The sequence below is a fragment of the Quercus lobata genome, chromosome 2 (assembly GCF_001633185.2).
Source record: "Quercus lobata isolate SW786 chromosome 2, ValleyOak3.0 Primary Assembly, whole genome shotgun sequence".
NCBI classification, from domain to species: domain Eukaryota; kingdom Viridiplantae; phylum Streptophyta; class Magnoliopsida; order Fagales; family Fagaceae; genus Quercus; species Quercus lobata.
The window spans coordinates 5639390-5665724 of record NC_044905.1 but is presented as its reverse complement, the minus strand read 5'-3'; the positions used below and the strand labels follow the sequence as shown (position 1 = coordinate 5665724).

At 33.1% G+C, this 26335-nt stretch overlaps 2 protein-coding genes across 2 annotated transcripts; both read left to right on the top strand.

Moving 5' to 3' along the window:
- The first annotated feature begins 929 nt into the window (after positions 1–929).
- On the top strand, positions 930–25320 carry LOC115974209 (patatin-like protein 2). Its single transcript, XM_031094453.1, has 8 exons — positions 930–968; positions 22604–22777; positions 22948–23129; positions 23244–23433; positions 23605–23766; positions 23915–24217; positions 24895–25067; positions 25181–25320. The coding sequence occupies exons 2-8, from the start codon at positions 22646–22648 to the stop codon at positions 25296–25298; spliced, it is 1260 nt and encodes a 419-aa protein (XP_030950313.1). The 5' UTR covers positions 930–968; positions 22604–22645; the 3' UTR covers positions 25299–25320.
- Positions 932–3904, top strand: LOC115974215 (patatin-like protein 2). Its single transcript, XM_031094458.1, has 7 exons — positions 932–1150; positions 1287–1468; positions 1604–1793; positions 1966–2127; positions 2274–2576; positions 3222–3394; positions 3508–3904. Exons 1-7 carry the CDS (start codon positions 1019–1021, stop codon positions 3623–3625), a joined length of 1260 nt encoding a protein of 419 aa, XP_030950318.1. The 5' UTR covers positions 932–1018; the 3' UTR covers positions 3626–3904.
- Positions 25321–26335: the final 1015 nt, after the last annotated feature.

Sequence of the window (26335 nt, the reverse complement as noted above, 5' to 3'; positions counted from 1 at the left end):
ATAATGAGTAATTAATCATTGGGCTTAGATCTTTTGAGTTAAATGTGTCTTTATATATTATATTAATTACTCAATGAGTCTCTTTAAAGTGTTTATCTCTCCAACATCACCATTATGTTGGGAAGATAATACTTAGGAAAACTCCAATTGAGTCCAAAGTGTTTATCTCCCCAACATCATCATCATGTTGGGAAGATAATATTTGGGAAAACTCCAATTGAGTCCTTAATATGACACAGGAGCTCCACTATATATATATATATATATATTAATTTCTCAACTTCCTTTTTTTTTCTCTATATGAACATTTTACTCACATGTATATATCCAACACATCAGGCGCCGCCTTTTGCGAATTAAATTAACATGTAAAATGCAAGTTTGACTCTTTTGTTATTCTTGAATGTTGCAGCCATTGTATGTAGCAAAAGCAAAGCTTGAGAATAATAATAAATTTAATTTTAGCCACTAGGTAGGGATTAACTTGGGGGTAGCCATTCAAGACCACCTTTGTTAGGCCTGTTGCCGAACCAGACCCATATTGCCTTTATGGTCTAACCAAACTCATGCTTACCTACAATTCTTCTAAAGTGGTCTCACCTACAATTCTCACTTACAGTGACCATAGCCTAAAGGGACAATTTTTGTGACAAAGTAAGAGGCAATGCTTGTATTCACACGAATAACTACATTGGTTTGTGAATTTTCAGTATATATGTACGTAAGCAATATCAGAAAAGGTACAAGTTATTGGTCAAATTTGAAACACTTTGATCCTATGACTTTCTTTTAGGGCTTGTGGCCCAATCCAATGACGCGGATGAAATTTGAACAAGGAGATGACTGAGGAGTACTATAAATACACATACTTCCGTGAAAAGAAGACATATCAAGTCATATAATCCTCTCTTTTTAACTTCCTTAAAAGTTCTTAGTTTCTCTAAAGCTCTTAAATCCTCTCTCTCTCTCTCTCTCTCTCTCTCTCTCTCTCTCTCTCCTTACCTGCATCTTTATCCCAATGGGCTCAACAAATGTACCCCTACAACCTCCAACTTATGGAAACCTAATCACTGTTCTCAGCATTGATGGTGGTGGAATAAGAGGGGTTATCCCAGGAACTATCCTTAGTTTCTTAGAATCTGAACTTCAGGTAGAAAAATATATTATATATTAATCATACATGTTTCATGCCACAAACCTAAAGAAATTCAACACTTTTTTTCATTCACTAGTGAAGATGCAATCTTTCTATGTACTTACTCTATATTTGCTTATGTATGGTGCAGAAACTGGATGGTGAAGATGCAAGAATAGCAGATTATTTTGATGTTATCTCGGGAACAAGCACAGGTGGTCTTGTCACTGCCATGCTAGCTGCTCCAGATGAAAATAACCGACCTGTCTTTGCTGCCAAGGATATCAAGGATTTCTACCTAAACCACTGCCCTCGTATCTTCCCACAGAACAGGTAAAAATTAGAGTATGAGATATAAAAATATCAATAATCTATATATATATATATATATATATATATCTGTTTGGTTATTGACTTGACCCCATTTGTTTGGGTTTTTAACATGATATTATTTTTTCCAAATTGCAGTTGTCCAGTACTTCCTCATCTTACAAAGATTATCAAAGCTCTAGCTGGACCAAAGTATGATGGGAAATATCTGCATAACCTTGTTAAGGAAAAACTAGGACGTACAAAATTGCAACAGACATTGACTAATGTTGTTATTCCAACATTTGACATCAAAACACTCCAGCCAACCATTTTTTCTAGCTATGAGGTTTGTCTTCTTCTCATTAAAATGGTTTTTTAATTGGTTACCCCAGTACTTTTCTTTTTCTTTAATTTCCACAATATATGTAGTGGTTCGGATTAACCCTGGATAAGAAAGTGACTGCAAGTGATGAAGCTGAATTGTACTAACATTTACTTTGATTTGGTCATGAAAACAGGTAAAGAACAACCCAAGCATGAATGCCTTACTCTCAGATATTTGCATAGCAACCTCAGCTGCCCCAACTTATCTTCCAACTTATTACTTTGAAACTGTAGACCCTGAGGGAAATGTGAGAGAATTTAACCTTACAGATGGTGGTGTTGCTGCTAATAATCCGGTATGTCTTTTTCAAACTTCACGACTCCTAATGATTATTATATATAATAAATTTCCTAATATTTTTTTAATATATAGCTATTTAAAAAATAAGAAATTTAATCATTTAATCGTTATTCTAATATTACTAAATTGGTGCAATCTCAGGCTTTACTTGCCATTGGTGAAGTGACAAAGCAGATCCTTCGAGGAAGTTCTGACTTCTTTCCAATAAAACCAATGGACTATGAAAAGTTTTTGGTGATATCATTAGGAACTGGCTCAAAAAAAGCCGAAGGAAAATACAGGGCACACCAAGCAGCTAAGTGGGGCTTGCTGGACTGGTTAACAAGTGGTGGTTCCACCCCAATTATTGATGTATTTTCTCACGCAAGTGCAGACATGGTTGATGTCCACCTCTCTGTGGTTTTTCAAGCCCTTCATTCTGAGAAAAATTACCTGCGGATTCAGGTACATATATATCATTTAAACCTTCCATAACCAGAAGAAATACATAAGAAAATACTACAACTATTACATGTCAATGAATGTAATTAATGACACATCAATAATGTAATAAATAAATTTCTTAATTACTTTTTGGGTGATACTAAGGATTAATACAAATTTTATTACAAAGATCATGCAAATTGATGTTCACCAATCGAGTTCTTCTACAAGCAAAACAAAATCTCACAACATTTTCTCAACAAGTTGAGGTGTCAATTCATCATAAGTCAAAATAAAATAAGATTATATATAGATCAACTACAACTAAAAATAAAAATGTTATAAAAATATTATGAGATTTTTATTGCATATTGTGACTTTCTCATCATGAATTAAAAAAATAATTTAAACATTTATTTATTATATGCTAAAGTGACTCTAATCACATTTATTATTACGTTAGTGTGAAAACATTTTTATAGTAAAATTAGTAAAAACTATGATATTGTTCTTACTTTTTTTGTTTTGTATTTAATAAAACAAAACATAATTAACATTGAAGTGACACATTGGTATAGATGTGTTATGTAATAAAATTCGTGGTATAAAGTCAAAAGTTCTTGTTCACTTAATTAACGTAGACAAGTTTGAATCAAAACAATGCAGGACGATACCTTGGTTGGGACAGTAACTTCTGTGGACGTGGCCACAAAACAAAATATGGATGATCTTGTGAAAGTTGGTGAAGAGTTGCTAAAGAAACCAGTTGCTAGGGTGAACTTGGAGACAGGAATTTATGAGGCTTCTAACCATGAAACTAATGAAGCTGCCCTCATAAGGTACTAAAAATAAATATATCAAGCTGTTATTATATTCTAGAATTTCTTTAGAAAAGAGTTTTGTTTTTAGTTTTCACATTAAGCTAATGCAAAAGCATATAATGTTGTTGCAGGTTTGCAAAATTACTCTCCCAAGAGAGGCACCTTCGGCATGCAAGGTCCCCCGTTGGACATGCTTATCAAGTTACCAGTACTCACAAAACAAATGGTCTTAGTAGACTAAGCATATAATTCTTTTGTTAATGTTATATTAAAGGTTGAGATTATATCTAATGCATCAATACACTTGACATATTAAAATGCGAACATATGTTCGTATCTCAACATGTCTAGTGTATTAGTGCATTGGACTTAAGCCGTGTCTTTGTATTAAAGTATAGTAATATCGAGGATGGGACACAAAAATCCCACCTTTTGATTCTTTGGTAGTATTAGTTTGAATAAAATGTTGGGTAAAATAACTCGACACCTACACAAATGTTTTATTTTTTTGGTGGGCGATTTGTAATTGACAAATGAAAGCCAATTTAGCTTCCATGTATTCTTTTTGTTAATTCAAAAGTATTTTTTTTACGTCTCGTTTCTTTAGTCAAATTTCTGAACACTTTAGTCCTTGTTTTGTAGTGAAGTTTTTCATGGCTCGTGCGTGCATGTAATTGTATGGGTTACGACTTACGAGGAAAGAGAAGAAGAGAGAGCTTTCAATAAATGGTAATATGATCAAATTTCCACAATTGCGTGACCAAGAAAATAAAACTCTCGTCCTTGATTTCACCATTAGTGGTTGGAAATTGAAATAACAAACAATGACTTTAGTGATGATGACTTTGTTGAATCAACCAGGAAAGTGATTTACTTAATAGATTAATCAACCTTTTAATAATATCACCAAATCCAGATATTTCCAAAACTAGTTGAAATTATGTGAGCGTGCTATCACCTTTGAAAAGCTGTTTTTACTTTGAAGTGAGAGCGCTATCCATACCCACTAATTATACATTCAATTTTGTGTTCGAACATGGGCCATGAAATCTTCAGAGAATTGTATGTAAATTCAAGACAAATGAGCCAACCATCCATAACAATCAATGCGGGGCTGCGTAATAATTGTTGAGGGGGAAATTGATGTCCTCAAATGAAATATGGAGAGGCCAAGTCAAAACTCAACATTGGGCTTTAAGATGATACCCAAAGGCTTTTAGTGTAGTGACAAGTCTATCTAAGCAAGAAATAAAAGGTTCACCTTAGCAAGAACAACATTAGGGCCCAATAAAACACTTCATAATAGTTAATTAATAGATTATCGATCCTGTTACAACAATGCAAGAAAATAAAAGGGTAAAATTAAACTTATAGTCCAGCAGTCAATCATTGAACAAATTTAAGAAGGTGTTCACTTTAGGAAGTCCTTATGTGTCTCGGTCAAAAGGGTCTAGGGTACTTTTTGCTACTACTACATCAATATAAGGGAAAATTTTCATTGTTACAAATACATTATATCCTTCAATAATTGGAAAAACAAAAAGTAATGATCAATGGCTCCATGGTGAGAAGAAAGGAGTTATTTGGCATAGTGTGAAGGGAGAGAGATTCCAGCTTAATGCAGTAGATATTGAACCAAGATTCTTGTGGGATCTGTATATGGGGTATAAGTGGGGTAGTAAAAGTTGTTTTAAATGAGTGAGTGGGTGTGTAAGCTTGTAATGGAATGGTGGAAATAATGCTAAAACCAGGTCTTTAATGGGGAAGAGGGTTGTGAGTGTGGATATGTAGAAAAGGGAAAAGGAATGTTTGAGGCTAAGTGAGTGTGGGCTGAGAGGGATGATTTATGAGCTAGGGAAAGCTGAACTACAAGCTGAAATATGGCAAAGCAATAAGAATAATAGAATTTTCAGAGGGTTTGGTATGTGTTTGTGGGGCTGATGTGATTACCCTTTTATAGTGGAGCTTAAAGGGGGGGGGGGTGATTAGCAAGAATCAAAAAACTTAGGGCTGGTCAGGAGGCAAAATAGCAGACTGCTCATCCTAAGATTTGGTTATAAATGGTAGATTTTCTTTTGGGCTGCCTTACTTCTTTGGGCAATATGACACATGGGTGAATATTTGGGTACTCTTGCATTAAATGCTGAGATTTCTGAGGTTGTGTCCAGCCAATAGGATTAGGGCAGGTATTAAGGAAGAATCTTGGTGTTGCAATTGAGATTTGGACCCTAGAGAGTAGGATTCAACACCCCAAGTCTGGTATCAAATTTTGAGCCTACTTCAGAGGGTTCCGCTGGAGATCCCTTTATGCCCTCCAAACCACATTTCCTAAATTTTCTACTTTAGGATTCATGGGCTTGGCACATGAACCAGTTCTTGAACATTTTTGGCATTTATAGAATTGATTTGTTGAGACTTAAGTAATTGGGTTTTGGCTTCCTTCCACTGGAGATAGAGCTTTGAGGAAGATGATGAAATTCCATTACTTATTAGACTTTAGTTGTTAGTACAACCTCTGGACATTGTTTACGTCAGGGAGATGGTAGTAGAAAGTTGATGGGACAACCCTTAGTCCGTTCTTAGAGATTCGGTTGTCCCTTGAGGAAATCTCCAGCTGAACCTTGGTCAATGATGAACAAGAAGGAAGCTAGCTGGCTGGTTCAGTCCTTTGCCTTGGCTAGAACTTTGGATTGGGCTTATTCATGTGGACTAGACCCTTTTGCTGGGCTATGCTTATGTCCCTTTTCACTTGGGCTTGTTCTCCTTCTATCACATATTTCAACCTACAAAATGGACATTAATGACACAATTGCCTTGGGTTTTCATCCCTTGTGGACTTTTATTGTTAGTGGATATTAATGTAGTTTGGGTTTTGATAGATATTTGTAATAGATCTTTGGGGAATGAATGTAATATAATAGCATAAGCTTAATTATTTCAAAATGCTTCTTTAATAATATTTATCATTTTGAAATGACGAATTCCATATCATAAGTAATGTTTATGGTTCCCAATAATCATGTCATAATTTAAATGACAAGCTTATAGGATGAATAATCATCATAGAATTATGAATAGTGACTGTGGAATAAAATAATCATAATTTCTCATGAATTTGGAAACATATGAGCATTCAAGCTTCTTTTTTTTTAAAACAATTGTGGTTATGGGCATAGGTAATTTGATCATATGGTATTTCCCAAGTATTAACAATATTGGATTTTTTTTCTAAATAATACCAATATGAATCGGGTTTTTTAATGTTGTCAATAAGAATTGGACTTTTAGATATTGCTAGTGAGAACTAGGCTTTTTGATATTACTAGTAAGAACTGGGATTTTTTTATATTGCCAATAAGAACTGTGCTTTTTAATGTTGCTAGTGAGAACTGGGCTTTTTGAAATTGTTGGCGAGAATTGGGCTTTTTGATATTGTCAGTGAGAACTGGGCTTTTTTAATATTGCTAGTAAGAACTAGGCTTTTTGATAGATAATTCCCCATGGACTTGAATCATGGTTTTTGATCATGGGATTTGAACTCCTTTAATAAAATAATTTGGGCGTATGTATGAACTATAGGCCTCACAAAATATTTGGTCTTGTAATATTTTATATTTGTGGCCCAATTTAGTGGTGGCATGGAGAATAGTTGTGGGTTAGCATAACAATAGGGCAAAAATATTTGGAGAAGCCCAATGATTTGTTGGTGATGTTTGAAAATAAATGAGTGGGATTTAAGTAAAAATAGGCATAAATAAGTGTACCCTAACAATAATCTTGCTAGATAATGGCTTTGTCTAACATTGTCAAATAAATACATCATAAAAGAATAGACTGGACATGAGTTTATAATCAAAGGGTCATGTTAGCAGTGCCTTTAGGGCAGGGATGGACCTAGAAGGGGTCCAGGCTCCCTTGGTCTAATTTTTTTTTTTTTTATTAGGTATAATTTGCCTATTTTAAGGTTGGGCGTCTCTCTTCCAAAGCCTTGGCCCCCTCCCCTAACAGCCTAGACAGCTCAAACCAAAAGAAAACTAAAAACTCACCCACAATTACAGCTTATAGCATTATACAAACCAAATTCAAGAGGGGGGGGGGGGGGGAAGAGATGGAGAAAGTCAAGAGATAGAGACTGAGAGATTAGGGATAGAGCCTTTGCTACTGGCGGTTATGTGCAGCAGCTTCGACCTCTGACTTTACTACTGCTTAGCTGTTAAGGGCCTTTTTTTTTTTTTTTTCTTTGTCTTTGATATGTGCGCTGTTGGGTAAGAATAAAATTATTTTGTTTAAAAGTTTTTAAAGGGTTGGGTTGTTTGTATTGGGTAAAATTGGTTAATTAGGCTTAATTTTTTTAAGTTTTACTATTGGTTATTTTTGTTGTTAGGCTAATTTTTTTGGGCTTGTATATTTTATTTTAGATTTTAGATTTATAATTTTTTTTATGGTCTTTAAAATGAGGAAAATGCTAGAAGTACAAATTTTTTTACAAATTGCTAATGTGATGAGTGGTTACTTGATGCTGCGGAAGCTTGAAGAAAGCACACGCAATGCTCTCTTGGTGGAATAAAAACTAAACTATTAGCTTTTAGTAGTAAACCTCAAATCCACAAGGGGTTTTCCTTGAATTCACAAGAAAATAAACTGGAATCTACCAGAGAGAAAATTTGACAAAAGTTTGTGTTTATTGATAATGTTAGTTTTTAGACCCCTTAAAACACAATTGGATTAACCTAGTTAATTAGCCAAGTTGTTACTTAGTCCAAATTCCAAATCTAGGTTATCACAATCAAACAATCATATCATGCATAGCAGCGAAAAATAAATAAGACAATGATATGATCACCCAGGAAAGCCAAACCGATAAAAAACCTAGGAAGGATTTAACCTAGCTATCCTCAAGGTAAAAAGCAAATCCACTAGAAAGAATCGAAGTTCATACAATAAGACTTACAAGCCCCCACGCTCGACTTCTTATTGCTACCCACCAGTAGAACTTACTGACACGACCACGTGCAAGCTCCGAATCCACGGACTCCTTCTTTCTTTGGCCTTTGCAAAACACAAACACCCCCGTTTGTGACTTTGAGATCCCACTCAAAGGTTTAGCAACACAAAATCACCTGTTTGTGACTCCAAGATCACTCTTGAAGGTTTAGATCATCAACACCTTTGATGACAAAAGAAGGTAGCAACTTCTACAATACTGGATCTTGAGATTCTTCAAGGAATAATACCGGTAGAAGACATAAAAGAGCTTTTTAGGAACAAAACCCTAAATACAAAAGAGGCACACTCTTTTCTCTCTGAAAAGCCACATAAAAACATGCTTAGGGTTTCCTTTATATACTGGGAGAAGTAGATTAGAAACTCCAATCCTTAATGGGCTTGAACTGCTGTTTGGGCTTAATTAAAATTCTGCAGATACGACTTTCGATCGATCGAGCCTGTCTTTCGATCGATCGAACCAAACAGATTATGAAATCTTCTTCTTGTAGCTTGTATGTTTTTGAATCTTGATTTGAATCACCTTGAGCATTGTCTAATAATACCTATAGCCTCTAAGATCTATATCTAGACAAGTTTGTGTTCACAATTTGCCAATTGTTCTAAACATTTAAAACCTAACAAACTCCCCCTTTGGCAATTCGTGACAAAACTTTCATACAAAATGAAATGCTCAAATACAAGAACAACCCAATACAACAAAATGCCCAATTACATTACAAATCCCAATCTAAGACTCCTAACCTAGAAGTTGCAAGAGGAGGTAGAAGGTATTGATCAGAATGCACTTGTCTTTTCTGAAACACTCAACAAACACATCACCACATGTGTGGAAAGAAAGACATATAAACAATAATATGAAACAAAATATAAAAAAATAAACTAACTCTCCCCCTAAGTTAGATACAACAAAAAGTTTTTTATATTCTCCCCCTAAACAAAGCAAACAGGTCATCTATGTCTCCCCCTTTTTGTCACGTATTGACAAAGTCTACGTAATCAGAAGGTAGACAGAAAATATACGCAACAGAGTAAGAGAAAATAGAGACAACTCCCCCTATGAAGAACAACAACTCCCCCTAAGAACCACAAAGGTTAAAAACAAACTTCTCCCCCTATAAAAATAGGAAAAACAAAACAAGTTTTGGGAAAAACAGTTTCGGGGAAAAATAAAGGGGTTGGGGATAAATAAAAAGACATAAACCAAGTTTAAAAAAAAAAAAAACTAAGTTGAGGATACACATGAAGAAAAAATATTATCTCTTTCAATAAAATGCAAACATGGCACTATGTGACCCATAAACAGTTGCATGAGTAGAGAAAATATTTGCACATTAATTATCCACCATATCTCTTAAGAAAAATATTTTCTACAGTTTACACATAAAAAAATAGCATATACTAAAAAGTACATAACTCAAAAACTTAATCAATCAATTTTTAAATCAAGTTTAGTACCCAATATAGCAAAGTGTATGCATGTTATGTGTGAAAACAATGAGAGATATGACTGCAAAACTGCAAGATGGATATATAAAAAATCAATGCAATACATGTGAATCCTAAACATAAATGATGCATGGAAAAATCAAATTTTTGAAAAACAGAATAATTTAATGCAGAAACTCCTCAAATCACAATATTTCATGAATGAATTGCATGAGTATGAGATTAAAAGTTTTTCAAAAAACACTTGAATTCAACCTAGATCTTTCAAAAACAAGATTTTCAATCAATTTTTTCTCAAATCTCAAACTTTAAACACATTTTACATTAAAATCAAGGAACTTTTAATCTTGGATGGCCACAACAAGATCACACACAATATAATGTACCAAGTTTAGTAAAGAGTAACTTGTGTAGTGTGTGCAACTAGCAAAAAATTGAGATACATGTGAGGTGATATGTGAATACCAATCAATCACAAAGTTTACAAAATTCATCACATAGAATTTAAAAGAGACTATCACCTAAAGAGTTATATCATATAACTCTCACATCTCCTAGAACATAAGCTTGTAATCATGTAAGTTTCTTGAATTTTGCCTCATAATATACACACCAATTTTAATTATGTGATTTGGCATCAAGCTTAATAGTACATACCAATTTTAAGCATTAAGCAATTAAACCGAGGCTACACCTTATGTTCTTTTTGTGCATGTGCTACACTTTCTAGAGCACAAAATCTTATTATATGCACTAAGGTGTTCATGATTGGCTAGTGAACAGTGGTGAGATGATTATTTATGCCTTTCTCTAAAGGTTCAAGTCCGACAGTCAAAGACATGTGACTTCAAGATCAAGACAAAATGATCAAAACCATAAACATCTTTCTCACACAACATGCACTACAAAGTTTCAACTAGTCAAGTGCAATAAGTAAGCTCATCAACGCTAAACAAGGTATATAAACATGTTATGTAAAGATAATATGGTCAATCCTTTATTATAAATCCAAGATGTGAAATACAAGACACAATAATCTTTTTGGTAAAAAAAATTATGATTGAAAACAAAAAGCACATATTATGCTAAATGAATAATGCAAATGCAATGCATGATAGTGCTTAACTAAGCTATAGAGGGTACACAAACAAGAAATATCAATTTCTTAATTAACCCTTGAGTACATGTACAAACTAGTACATACTCACATAAAATCAGAAATAGCTTAGCTCTTATTTAACACATACTGTTCAAGTTTCTCCACAATGTCAAGCATGTTCTAAATCAAGAGAGAGATATCATAATTCATGTAATCCTCAAGAAAAATAAAACAAGACACAAAAATAAAATATTTTTGTCTTTTTGAAAAATTTTCAATGTTTTTAGATTTTTTTTATTAAATAAAAAAAATTCTAAAAGAAACAAAACAACCAAAAAACAAAAACAAGGCTTGTCCACAAACAATTGAAAAAATTAAATCAGGAACAAGTCAGCAACACTCACCTTGGAGAATCTTTTCTCACCCATATAGCACGAGTCTTCGGCTTTGTAGGTGAAAATCCATGAGAAACAGAGTGTATTTGAGGGATTACACCAATTTTCTGAGAAAGACTAAAATCTTGCAAATTCCTTTCACAAGCCAACAAGCTTAAATTTTTCAAAATAATATGGAACAATTTATATGGACTTATGGCAGGAGAAATATCATCACATATCATAGATTGAAACACAGAATGCTTAAATTTCAGTTTATGACAATTAGGATGAATGTGACTACAAACACCACAAAAGTGGCAAATAGGAACAAATTTAGGAACATCAGTATTCCTAACAACAAATCTAGTCCCAGATTTTGGTTTTTGCCTCAACAAAGAACAATTTGGTCTAATATGACCAACAACACCACAAAGGTGACAGGTAGGCACAAAAACAGATTTATTGTGCTCTTTAATAGTAGGTTTAGATTTAGATTTAGAAACTTCAGCGTCTACATCAGAACTTTTACCTTTGTCTAACCTAGCAAAATAAGCTTTTTCTTTATTATTCCTCTTAAAATGAGAGATATAAACTTTTTCAGTTTTAGACTTAAGAGAAACAGAAACAATTCTGTTATCAACAGCAGACTTGGTACAAGTCAAATTTTCAATTTTCGCTTTAGATTCAACTAACTCTTGTTCCAAACTTTTCATCTTCTCATCTTGAGAGTAAATTTGATTTCTCAAAAATTCATTCTTTTTATTAGATTCATCTAATCTAACAACCAATTCCTCTTTTTCAAGATTAGTCAATTTTAACTCTTCCTTGAATTTCTTAGCAATTTTCATAGATTTCAGTAATTCCTTATGAAGAGTTTCACAGGCATCAATAAAATCAATAGAAGCATGAACAAACACATGATCAGAAAAACACTTCAAATTATCCATGACAACAGGAGTCAAGGATCAGCTCTTAGATCAAAAGATCTAAAACAAAAGAGCAACCCGCTCTGATACCACTTGTTAGTTTTTAGACCCCTTAAAACAAAATTGAATTAACCTAGTTAATTAGCCAAGTTGTTACTTAGTCCAAATTCCAAGTCTAGGTTATCACAATCAAACAATCATATCATGCATAGCAGTGAAAAATAAATAAGACAATGATATGATCACTCAGGAAAACCAAACCGGTAAAAAACCTGGGGAGGATTTAACCTAACTATCCTCAAGGTAAAAAGCAAATCCACTAGAAAGAATCGAAATTCATACAATAAGACTTACAAGCCCCCACGCTCGACTTCTTATTGCTACCCACCAGTAGAACTTACTGACACGACCACGTGCAAGCTCCGAATCCACGGACTCCTTCTTTCTTTGGCCTTTGCAAAACACAAACACCCCCGTTTGTGACTTTGAGATCCCACTCAAAGGTTTAGCAACACAAACTCACCTGTTTGTGACTCCAAGACCACCCTTGAAGGTTTAGATCATCAACACCTTTGATGACAAGAGAAGGCAGCAACTTCTACAATATCGGATCTTGAGATTCTTCAAGGAATAGTACCGGTAGAAGACATAAAAGAGCTTTTTAGGAACAAAACCCTAAATACAAAAGAGGCACATTCTTTTCTCTCTGAAAAGCCACATAAAAATATGCTTAGCGTTTCCTTTATATACTGGAAGAAGTAGATTAGAAACCCTAATCCTTAATGGGCTTGAACTGCTATTTGGGCTTAATTAAAATTCTACAGATATGACTTTCGATCAATCGAGCATGTCTTTCGATCGATCGAACCAAACAGATTATGAAATCTTCTTCCTACAACTTGTATGTTCTTGAATCACCTTGAGCATTGTCTAATAATACCTATAGACTCTAAGATTTATATCTAGACAAGTTTGTGTTCATGATTTGCCAATTATTCTAAACATTTAGAACCTAAGAGATAATAGTCTAATTTGCCTTCGACGACTACAAAATATATAAATATTGAGAAAAACTTTTGAAACTCTAATTCACACTAATTAAGTGATTATGTGACAAAATACCGAAATTTACCAAAAGTGGCAAAATTGAGTTAAATGCAAAATCATAAACTACTGACCTTAAGGTTCGTCCCAAAACAAGTGGGACATTATTATGACTTTTGAGTAAAAATTTATTAAGGAAACAAAAATTATTATATATAAACGGCAAAATTGCAGTTTTGGGGGCCTAAATAAAGGAATTCACCATTATCAGGGGATATAAAGCTATAACCATTGCTCAGAATGTCGTTTCACTTCAACCTGCCGAATTTCATGTGATTTCAACTCAAGGCCCATGATTTCTACTAGTGTCTTTTTGTCTTGCACAATGATTTCAGGTGCGCGTGAGAGTCCAGGAAAGCCATGACGGTTTTTTCTACATTGGTCTCCCCTACTTGAAAAGAACTTGACCCTGAGTTCCCACTATCTGATGCATCAGGAGGATGGTACTCATATAAGTCAACAACATTGAAGGTGGAAGAGATATTCATGTCTGGTGGAAGAGCAACCACAAAAGCATTATTGTTGATCTTCTTTGTAATCTTGAATGGTCCATATTTCTTGTCCTTCAACATGTTGTAGGTACTAACGGGAAACCTCTCCTTTCTAAGGTAGACCAGTTTTAAATCCTCAACACTGAAAATCTTCTCACGTCTCTTCTTATCAGCTACTTCCTTGTACTTGGCATTAGTAGCTTCCAGTTTCTACCTCACTTCCTTTTGCATGGCTTGAATACGGTCAGCCATATTCTCCGTAGCTTGACTCACTCCTGGAAGCTTAGGTAAGGGTACCAAGTCCAAAGCATGTTTAGGGGGCATGCAATAGACAATGGCAAATGGAGACTTACCAGTGCTTCTACTGACTGAGCTATTGTAAACAAACTCTACCTAGGAAAATGCAAGATCCCGTTGCTTAGGCTTCTCTCTTGAGATACACCGAATCAAATTCCCCAAAATGCGGTTAACCACTTCTATCTAGCCATCAGTCTGAGAATGACTGGTTCTGTTGTAATTCAAGGAAGTATCAAAACGCTTCTACAAGATCTGCCAAAATTGATTGATGAACTTGGTATCCCAGTCAGAGGTGATGGGCTTTGACACCCCATACAAACGCACAACTTCTTTAAAAAACAAATTGGCCACTCGAGTAGCATCTGAAGTCTTCCTACATGCTATGAAATGAAACATCTTCGAGTACCTATCAATCACAACAAAAATAGAATCCATACCCCATTGGGTTCAAGGAAGACCCAGTATAAAATCCATATACAGATCCTCCCATGGTGCTTGTGTAACTAGTATTGGTATGTACAAACCAGTATTTTAAGATTGTCCCTTGGCAATTTGGTAGATTGGACACTTTCTCACTTGATTGCCAACATCCCTTTTTAGTTGTGGCCAATAATACCTCTCTTTAACAAGTGCTATCATCGTGTCTCTACCCATATGTCCACCCAAACCTCCACCATGCAGCTTCCTAATCATCTGCTCCCTTAATGAACTCTTAGGGATGCATAATTGATTACCCCAAAAAAGGAAACTGTCCTAGATGTACATACTATTAACAGCAGTATAAGTTTGTTAACACTTACCCCAAATATCACCAAGATCCTCATCATTCTCGTACAACTCCTTAAAGCAATTAAACCTTACAACTTTAGTATGTAATGTGGTCAACAAAGATGCTCATTTGTTGAGTGCATCTGCCACCTTATTAGTGACACTAGATTTGTGCTTCAATGTGAAATGGAAGTGTTGTATATAAGCTACCCACCTAACATGCATCTAGCTAATGCTAGCTTGATTGTTGATGTGCTTCAATGCCTGATGATCTGTATATAATACAAACTCCCTTTGAATCAAGTAATGCTCCCAATGCTTAAGAGTTCGTACCACAGCAAAGAACTTCAGCTCATAGACCAACCATTTACTCCGAGCTTTACAAACTTTCTCATTGAAGAACGCTACTAGCTTGTTGTCTTGGGAAAGAACAATGCCTATCCCGATCACAGATGCATCACACTCCACCCGAAACACTTTCTTAAATTTCATGTGATTTCGACTCCGAGGCCCATGATTTCTTTTAGTGCATTTTTGCCTTGCACGATTATTTCAGGCACACGTGAGAATCCAGGAAGGCCATGACGGTCTATTCTACATTATTATTGGTAAGTAAAAAAATAATGTAAATGGTGGGTCAAATGCAAATCAATAAGATTTTACTACCATTATAAAAATGTTGTAGAAAAGTTTGTAACTATAACAATACTCTTAAAAAAGAATCAATGATATTGTTAAGGGAAACAAAGTGTAATTAATAGAACAAAATTACTAAAATTAATACCCATGTATATAATAATATTTAAAAAAAAAAAAAAATTGCAACCCCACACCCCCCCCTTTCTTTAATCTCAAATTTGTTGCACAATGCTAGATTTTAACAAAAATAAGAAGAAGCAAATGCAGATCCAAAACTTTTGAAAGAGGAGACTTTAAACAACCCACGTATCCAGTGAAAATAACAAGAAGATAAAGAAATGGTCAAGTGGGGTAGATTGGCAGTTGGATAGGTGGGTAGTTAATAGAGTTTTTTTTATTAAATTTTTTTATTCATTATGTAGTTGTAGAGAACCACGTCATAGTCTTACATGAGGTACTTATTTTTTTAGGACTTACATAGTACTGATAATTAAAAAAAAAAAAAAAAAAAATATATATATATATATAGTAATATAATATTATATATAAGAAATGCACAATAATATTTAATACATAATTTTAAAATATTAATAAATAATAATTCATTTTAGTATAGATTTATTATTACGTTATTGTTAATTTCGGTTATAAACTTACTATATATAAAATGTGGATTTGTGATTTTACTTTTCTAGATATAAGATCCTCTTTGTTACATTTTGGTATTTTTATTTTGCAAATATAAGATGTAAAATGCTAAAAACTTACATAAATTCTTTAAAAGGATGCCATATATTTTTCAAGCATACATATTTATTACTATTAGTTTATTAGTATATGAAAAAAAAACTTATTATTTATTTATATAGTTTAAAAATTCTTAATTAAATTATTTATAACATCATCGGTTCGATCCTAGTTGAACTATAAAACCAATAAACAGTCCCTTTTACAATTCTTTGACTGTATCAATTTTTAAAACCATAGGTTTACTGTAATATTCCTTCTAATTAAAATGTCACACAAATTTAAAAAAATAAAATGTCACCATAGGCGATCTTTTATTGTATCAGCAATTATATGTTTGAATTTCAGTTGAAAAACCTAATGTATTAGGAATTGTTTCAAGTTTCAATAAAAGCTTATTAACCATCAAGTTTTGACTTTTATAAGGTGATAAAAGCACACAAATTTTTGTTAAATACTAATAAATTGCATGAAAAAATGGTTTTTGTGCTTGAAAACCCATTTTTACCCCTCCAAACGAATTTGGAATGAAAAAAAAAAAAAAAAAAAAGTGAGAGAGAGAAAAAGAGGGCCTAAAACTCTCTAATTGGAATAAATGAGATTTTTTTTTTTTTGGGGGGGGGGGGTTAAATTCGATATTTGCAATGAGGAAGGAGAGATTTTAACACAAGGCACTCTCATTGAAACACCAAAAAATGTCAACTGAGCTATAAGACTCTTGACAATTGAATGAAAAATTATCCAACCTTAATTTCAACAATGGACTTTTCTATGATAATAAATGAAGGTTTTAGATTTGGATAAAATTTTAGTGCTATCTCTTTCAAGAATTCATTGTTGGACCAAAATGCAAGATAATATGGTCTACCAAAAAGTTGAAATTTTTTAATAGAGGTTTAGAATACATTTTAAGCAAAACTGATACTCTCTCTCTCTCCTTTTTCTTTTTTGTTGAGAGTGCCACATATTTTTCTGTTATGAGAATTAATTAACCTTGGATGTTTTTCAAATGAATGAAGGAAAGGATTTGAATCACTTATTTTTAATTCTCTTAAATGAAAATAATTTGGGTGGTTTCACTAATTTTAACTTGTCAATTTTCCTCTTATAATATTAACTTATATCCATGTCTTAATATTAATAAAGATGGGGTTTAATTAATATCCTGGTGTTTACGGTATCATTTGCAGTCTCATATATGTGGTTTCAAGCCCTGCCTCCCCCACCCCAACTACCTATTAAAAAAAAAGAAAAAAAGATTGGTATAATTATTAATTTATACAATTTTATCTTATTTTCATTTTAATTTTTAAAACATCTAAATAAAAGAAAATGATATTTATTCTCTTCAACTTAGTTTTTAAAATATTCAAACAATGAAAAAGGATAATTATTTCCCTCCCCTCTTGTCTGCTTCGCCCTTTAACCATCTACTTTCTTCAAACTTTCACACACATTGTAAAGGTCATATCTCAATATCTGAATTCTAAACATATTACCTGAAAGTGGATACTGGATCCTACAAGTGTGTGGGGCCACATTATGTGAGAATAGGTATTCCATGCAATTGGAGATACCCCTCTGGTTAGCGGTTTCAATCAACTGTTTATTATTATTATTATTATAATTATTTAGAGAAACAAAAATACACGAAGAGAAGGAATGTGGTTTCAACATAAAAATACACCACAAATTTAGTTCCAAAGTTATGATAACTATTAAGAAATATAATAGTAAGCTATGCTATACACAATACAATTTATTAAATAATGAGGAACAATTACTCTCTCTCTCTTTTTTTTTTTTTTTTAAGAAACAAACATACACACAAGAGATAGCACAAAAAACAATAGATAATACCAAACATCAGATAATTTCTTATCTATAAATAATATAAAGGTGATTATTCGTATTTAATTTCACGTGTTATTCATTATCTACGTTGCATAAATTATCAAAATTTCCCTCCATTTCATGATGTCAAATCGATTCACACACGTCATTTCATCTAATGGGCATTGATTTTTATTTTTCGTGCACATGTGCAATTGTTTTGTGATTTTTAGTATTAATATCTAATTGATTTCAAACATAAGAAAAGAATGCAGATTCATTTAGGACTAATTAAAATCATGCACAGTTATATAGCAAATCATCATTTTAATGTTAACTACAAACTAAACTAGCCGCCAACATGCAGTTCATTGCATATAAACAAGCATGACCACAACCTGAAACTCTACACGTACGGCATATACATTATCTTTTGAAGCAAGTGAAATCTCTAAGCAATAATAAATGTCATTTATATACAAACCATTAATTAAACATGAAAGAGAGGGTTTATGTTACATCATATTATATCTTTATGATATATGATGGAAGATATATCACCCTTTGCATTTCTTTAGTCCAAATCGTAAGCCATGCCATTATGGCATGGTCACCAAAGCTGATAAATTCTTTGCCATAGTGGGTCACCCATGGCGTACTTATAATAATATGTTCATTTTGTACTTGATCTAGGACCAGACTATCTATTTCTAAGCTTTAATAAATTAAATATAAAAAAGTTTAGACTATATATATGCATTACTTTACGTGAAAATATTGGTATCTACCCCTCAGATTACGAGTCCAAGATGGCAAAGTTCGTCAGACTGCAGATAAAGCCTCATAAGTTCTTTAGGATAAAACCTAATTTATGAATGGCTAGGTCCCATTTCAGGTCTCTCTTTGCTAAATGTAAGATAAAGATTACATATATTCATTGTACGTATTCCATCACTTAATGGAAACGTGTTACGTTCCGGTGAAAAAAATTAATCAAATTAGAGTAATGCATATTGGCTATCATATGTGCTACTGAACCCATTCCTTCTTGGAGTACTACTGCTATTAGACTGTTAGGTAGAGTTGGGTTTACTATTACCATTAAGTCTTTTGAATTATGATCATCTTAAATTAACTCTAGTTAGAAAATAATTTATGTTATAATATCACTTTAAAGGATTGATAGCATAGTAAAATTTAAACCATTCATATTTAAAAGTTAATAAATTCCATGATGAACTGGTACTAAAAATTTTAAAGGGTCTCAATTCTTATGATGTTCTGATACGTTGGTTGAGTTTGTTAAAAAATTTGAAGCGTCCTTCTCTGCATAGATCAATCCATGATATTCGCAGAGGAAAGAAATCTTATTTACTTCTTAATTTGTTCATCTTTGGGTCGAAGTCCAACTCACATATAAGTGCACAACTGATCATAAAACGGCTTCCAGTTCGTGGGACTTGTATATTGGACAATTCTCAGTTTCCTATGGGGGAAAATTCATATTTCTTTTTGATAATTGAATCCAAAAAGACATACATAGACTAGAAGATTGTTTGGACTAGAGAAAGATTCAACGTGAAACTAGATAAAGTGGAGTTTCTTGTTCTACCATGCACCCTTTGACCATTGCATAGTTCCCTGAACTTTCATCTTTCTATAACCACAACTTAAGGCTATAAATAGGTCGTTGATGGATCAAAATTCAAATGTAAGAACAAAAACTTAGCTTTCTTTGATCTTATTCCCTACAAAACCTAAGGCATTCTTTTATATTCCAACTTAGTTTCTGATCACTTGCCTACCATTTTCATCTTCCTTATGGAAAAAACATTGTCATTTCAACTTCAACCCCCAACTTATTTTAACTTGATCACCATTCTCAGAATTGATGGGGGAGTTGTCAGGGGAATCATCCCTTTAGAGTGCTAGGTGGGGTTAAGTCTTAATGTATTCAAAGACATAATTACTAGCTAGGTAGGGCTTTCAAAATATTAGTATTACACAATTTCCTATACTTGTGCAACTGTATATTATTAAACTAGATCCATGAAATAAAACTCGATCATTATATAATAATATTTATATAAGAATGTTGTGAATGTTTACTGGGTTGTGTTGGTCTTATATAAGAAATAAGAATGTTGTGAGACCTTTTTTTCAAGCAACTAATGATATTGTAACATTAACAATCTCTTTAAATAAACTTTGTGCTTATGTTGCTTCTTAACACAAATAAAGTTTATTCACGGGATTAAAAACAGCCATAGCAAATTATAATTTATCATTGAAACTATGCATCTTTTTTTGAAGTATTGAAGAAACTACTTGGTTCTACCTATATGCCGTGCCTTGAAATTGACAACATACCTGTAGAGAAAATTACTTGAGTCCCAACCCTGAGAATATAACAGTTAAGCATAGCACTTTTTCATTTCAAAACTTTTATGGCACCACTACTAATTGACATATAATAATTTCTAGGCTAAGGAATCATTTAAATAGCAACAGGAGAATCTAATTGTTGAAACTCACTTGCTACATTGTTGCCATATGTTACTTTGTACCATAATGCAAATATAACTAAATCTTATCTTTTATAAATCCATGAAAACCAAAGTTATGTCACTTCTAGAATATGTTTTGTATGAACTAGAGGACAAATGATCAGAGACTTCAATATAAATTTGTTCCCAACTGCCATATATGCAAGAAGAGAAAACACACAATAAAGCAATGCAACTCAACCACCAAATACCATGCATGTACCTATTAAGTATATACAACTTATTTCAACCAATTTTGTATGATAATGTTTTTTTTAAACAGGACAAACAAATTGGGACGAAAGGAGTATCATTTAATGAATACCACCCGTGCACTTGCTTCTGTGATGTATGTTGATGCATCATTTCAATTGTTGTCATCATGCTTATCCTTAATGTGATACGGTCTAATAGGATAGATATTATCAATTTACATTCTTAATTTGCTCCCTTCTCAAAACATAAATTAATCTTCTTCCTACCTGGCTAATAAACTGCAAAAAATTGATTTAAAAATATTGCAGCAATTCAAATATCAGTTAATACTAGATTGGAAATGCAGCAAGTCAAATACTGCCATAGAAAAAAATTCTAAACAGGTAGTGCTAAATCAATGTTATTAATCTTCTTCCTACCTGGCTAGTAAACTGCAAAAAATTGATTTAAAAATATTGCAGCAATACAAATATCAGTTAATACTAGATTGGAAATACAGTAAGTCAAATACTGCCATAGAAAAAATTCTAAACAGGTTGTGCTAAATCAATGTTCTTACCAAGGAAAGACCTATTAAACTCTCAACATGAACTACTTACAGTTAGAATAGTAGCATAATGATTTAATATACCATTTTTTTAATAGTTTAAGCTTTAGAAGTGCGTAATCTAATGCAGCAGTTCTTTCAATAATCTCTACTTTAATCTGTTCTTTTTTATTTAATTAATCTCTACTGAAGGTCCTGGAAATGATCAAATTTTGAAGACAATGCATAAGGCCCATAGAATGAACAAGTTTTTACATTTCTTTTATGCAGCGCTTGAAATTGAATGGTACACATGTTGAATTGTTGAATTCTAACAAGTACTCAGTTAGTAGAATTGCCTTTGCAAGTTATCCTCTGATAATGGATATAGTATTCTTCACATTTAAAATTCCATTTATCCTTTCTTCACGTTTGTTTTAGTCAAAGAGAAAAGGAAGCATAACCTAGACAACTCTCTCAAAAGTTTGACTATGTCAACTGGGAAATTTACCAAAACTAAGTATCGTAGCTACAAGACTTACTTCTTTTCCTTTTTGAAAGAACAATAAATTCTTTTAAGAATGAATAACCATGCATATCGGATTTGCAAAATGGTATAGATACATAGGGTCAATAATTCAACACGATTTGAAGACAAAATGCATAAGGCCACTAGGTAGGGATTAACCTGGGGATAGCCATTCATGAGCGCCTTTGTTAGACCTGTTGCCTAACCAGACCCATATTGACTTTATGGTCTAACCAAACTCATGCTTAACTACAATTCTTTTGAAGTGGTCTCACCTACAAGTCTCACTTACAGTGACCATAGCCTAAAGGGACAATTTTTGAGACAAAGTAAGAGGCAATGCTTGTACTTCACACGAACTTTCCAATCACTACATTGGTTTATGAATTTTCAGTGTATATGTACGAAAACAATATCAGAAAATGTACAAGGTATTGGTCAAATTTGAAACACTTCGATCTGATGACTTTCTTTTAAGAGTTTTCGGTGGGCTCAGCATTTTCCTTCTTTTAGGGCTTATGGCCCAATCCAATGACGCTATTGAATCTGTGGACAAGGAGATGACTGAGAAGTACTATAAATACACATACTTCCAGAAAAGAAGACATATCAAGTCACGTAATACTCTCTTTGTAACTTCCTTAAAAGTTCATAGTTTCTCTAAAGCTCTCAAATCCTCTCTCTCTCTCTCTCTCTCCTTACCTGCATCTTTATCCCAATGGGCTCAACAAATGTACCCCTACAACCTCCAACTTATGGAAACCTAATCACTGTTCTCAGCATTGATGGTGGTGGAATAAGAGGGGTTATCCCAGGAACTATCCTTAGTTTCTTAGAATCTGAACTTCAGGTAGAAAATATATTATATATAAACCATACATGTTTCATGCCTCAAACCTAAAGAAATTCAACACATTTTTTTCATTCACTAGTGAAGTTCTGCTTTGTTAAATCATATATAAGGGTTCAACATGCAATCTTTCCATGTACTTACTCTATATTTGCTTATGTGTGGTGCAGAAACTGGATGGTGAAGAAGCAAGAATAGCAGATTATTTTGACGTTATCTCAGGAACAAGCACAGGTGGTCTTGTCACTGCCATGCTAGCTGCTCCAGATGAAAATAACCGACCTATCTTTGCTGCCAAGGATATCAAGGATTTCTACCTAAACCATTGCCCTCGTATCTTCCCACAGAAGAGGTAAAAACTTGAGTATGAGATATCAAAATATCATTAATATATATAACTGTTTGATTATTGACTTGGCCCGTTGGTTTTGGTTTTTAACATGATATTATTTTTTCCAAATTGCAGATGTCCAGTACTTCCTCATCTTATAAAAATTATCAAAGCTCTAGCTGGACCAAAGTATGATGGGAAGTATCTGCATAACCTTGTTAAGGAAAAACTAGGACATACAAAATTGCAACAGACATTGACTAATGTTGTTATTCCAACATTTGACATCAAAACACTTCAGCCAACCATTTTTTCTAGCTATGAGGTTTGTCTTCTTCTCATTAAAATGGTTTTTTAATTGGTTACCCCAGCACTTTTTTTTTCTTTAATTTCCACAATATATGTACTGGTTCAGATTAACCCTGGATAAGAAAGTGACTGCAAATGATGGAGCTGAATTGTACTAACATTTACTTTGATTTGGTCATGAAAACAGGTAAAGAACAACCCAAGCATGAATGCCTTACTCTCAGATATTTGCATAGCAACCTCCGCTGCCCCAACTTATCTTCCAACTTATTACTTTGAAACTGTAGACCCCGAGGGAAATGTGAGAGAATTTAACCTTACAGATGGTGGTGTTGCCGCTAATAATCCGGTATATGCCTTTTTCAAACTTCACACGACTCCTAATGATTATTATATAATAAATTTCCTAATATTTTTTTAATATATAGCTATTTAAAAAATAATAAATTTAATCATTTAACCGTTAATCTAATATTACTAAATTGGTGCAATCTCAGGCTTTACTTGCCATTGGTGAAGTAACAAAGCAAATCATTCGAGGAAGTTCTGACTTCTTTCCAATAAAACCAATGGACTATGAAAGGTTTTTGGTGATATCATTAGGAACTGGCTCAAAAAAAGCCGAAGGAAAATACAGGGCACACAAGGCAGCTAAGTGGGGCTTGCTAGACTGGTTAACAAGTGGTGGTTCCATCCCAATTATTGATGTATTTTCTCACGCAAGTGCAGACATGGTTGATGTCCACCTCTCAGTGGTTTTTCAAGCCCTTCATTCTGAGAAAAATTACCTGCGGATTCAGGTACATATATATCATTCAAACCTTCCATAACCAGAAGAAATGCATAAGAAAATACTACAACTATTACCAAGTTTATTACCAAAAAAATTAATAACTTACATGTCAATGAATGTAATTAATGACACATCAATTATGTAATAAATAAATTTCTTAATTACTTGTTGGGTGATACTAAGGGTTAATACAAATTTTATTATACAAATCTTGCAAATTGATGTTCACCAATCTAGTTCTTCTACAAGCACAACAAAATCTCACAACATTCTCTCTACAAGTTGTGGTGTCAATTCATCATAAGTCAAAATAAAATAAGATTATATATGGATCAACTACAACTAAAAATAAAAATGTTGTAAAAATATTATGAGATTTTTATTGCGTATTGTGACTCTCATCATGAACTAAAAAAAAATTCAAACATTTATTTATTATATGTTGAAGTGACTCTGATCACATTTATTATTAATTTAGTTTGAAAACATTTATAGTAAAATTAGTAAAAACTATGACATTTTTCTTACATTTTTTGTTTTGTATTTAATAAAACAAAACATAATTAACATTGAAGTGACACATTGGTATAGAAGTCTTATGTAATAAAATTAAATTCATGGTATAAAAGTCAAAAGTTCTTGTTCACTTAATTAACATAGACAAGTTTGATCAAAACAATACAGGACGATACCTTGGTTGGGACAATAACTTCTGTGGACGTGGCCACAAAACAAAATATGGATGATCTTGTGAAAGTTGGTGAAGAGTTGCTAAAGAAACCAGCTGCTAGGCTGAACTTGGAGACAGGAGTTTATGAGGCTTCTAACCATGAAACTAATGAAGCTGCCCTCGTAAGGTACTAAAAATAAATATATCAAACTGTTATTATATTCTACAATTTCTTTAGAAAAAAGTTTTGTTTTTAGTTTTCACATTAAGCTAATGCAAAAGCATATAATGTTGTTGCAGGTTTGCAAAATTACTCTCCCAAGAGAGGCACCTTCGCCATACAAGGTCCCCTGTTGGACATGCTCATCAAGCCACCAGTACTCACAAAACAAATGGTCTTAGTAGACTAAGCATATAATTCTTTTGCTAATGTTATATTAAGGGTTGAGATTATATCTAATTCATTAATATACTGGACATATTAAAATACAGACACGTGTTCGTATTTCAATATGTCCAATGCATTAGTGCATTGTACATAAGCCACATCTTTTTATTCAAGTGTTATAACATCGAGGTCGGGACACAAAAATCCCACCTTTTGATTCTTTGGTAGTGTTGGTTTGAATAAAATGTTGGGTAAAATAACTTGACACCGACACAAATGTAATTTTTTTTTTTTTTTTGGTGGGTGATTTGTAATTGATAAACAAAAGCCAATTTAGCTTCCATGCATTTTTTTTGTTAATTAAAAAGTTTTTTATTTTTTAAATCTCGTTTCTTTAGTCAAATTTCTGAATACTTTAGTCCTTGTTTTGTAGTACTATATTTCTTGGCTTGTGCGTGCATGTAAATGTATGGGTTACGGTTAGGTTTTAAATCATTGTAAACTAGATTGTTTAACCTAATTAATTAACTAAGTGAATACTTAGGTTTATTATTCAAATCTAGGTTAAAACAATAAAGTCATATCATGTAAAGCAGTGGAAAATATAAAGAACATCATGATATGATTACCCAGGAAAATCAAACCGATAAAAAACCTGGGGAGAATTTAATCTAGCTATCCTCAAGTTAAAAAGCAAATTCACTAGAAAGAATTGAAGTTTACAATAAGACTTAGACCACTAACATCCTATTACTACTACACGTAGAACTTACTACCATGACCTCATGATAGCTCTGAGTCCATAAACTACTTCTTTCCTTGGCCTTTGCAACACAAGCACCCACACTTGTGACTTTGAGATTTCACTTAAAGGTTTATAAACACAAACTCTCCTATTTGTGACTCCAAGACCATCCTTGAAGGTTTAGATCATCAGCACCTTTGATGACTAAAGAAGGCAGCAACTTCTACAACATCGAATCTTGAGATTCTTCAAGGAATAACACCGATAAAAGATATGAGAGAGCTTTTTGGGTACAAAATCCTAGATACAAAAGAGGCACACT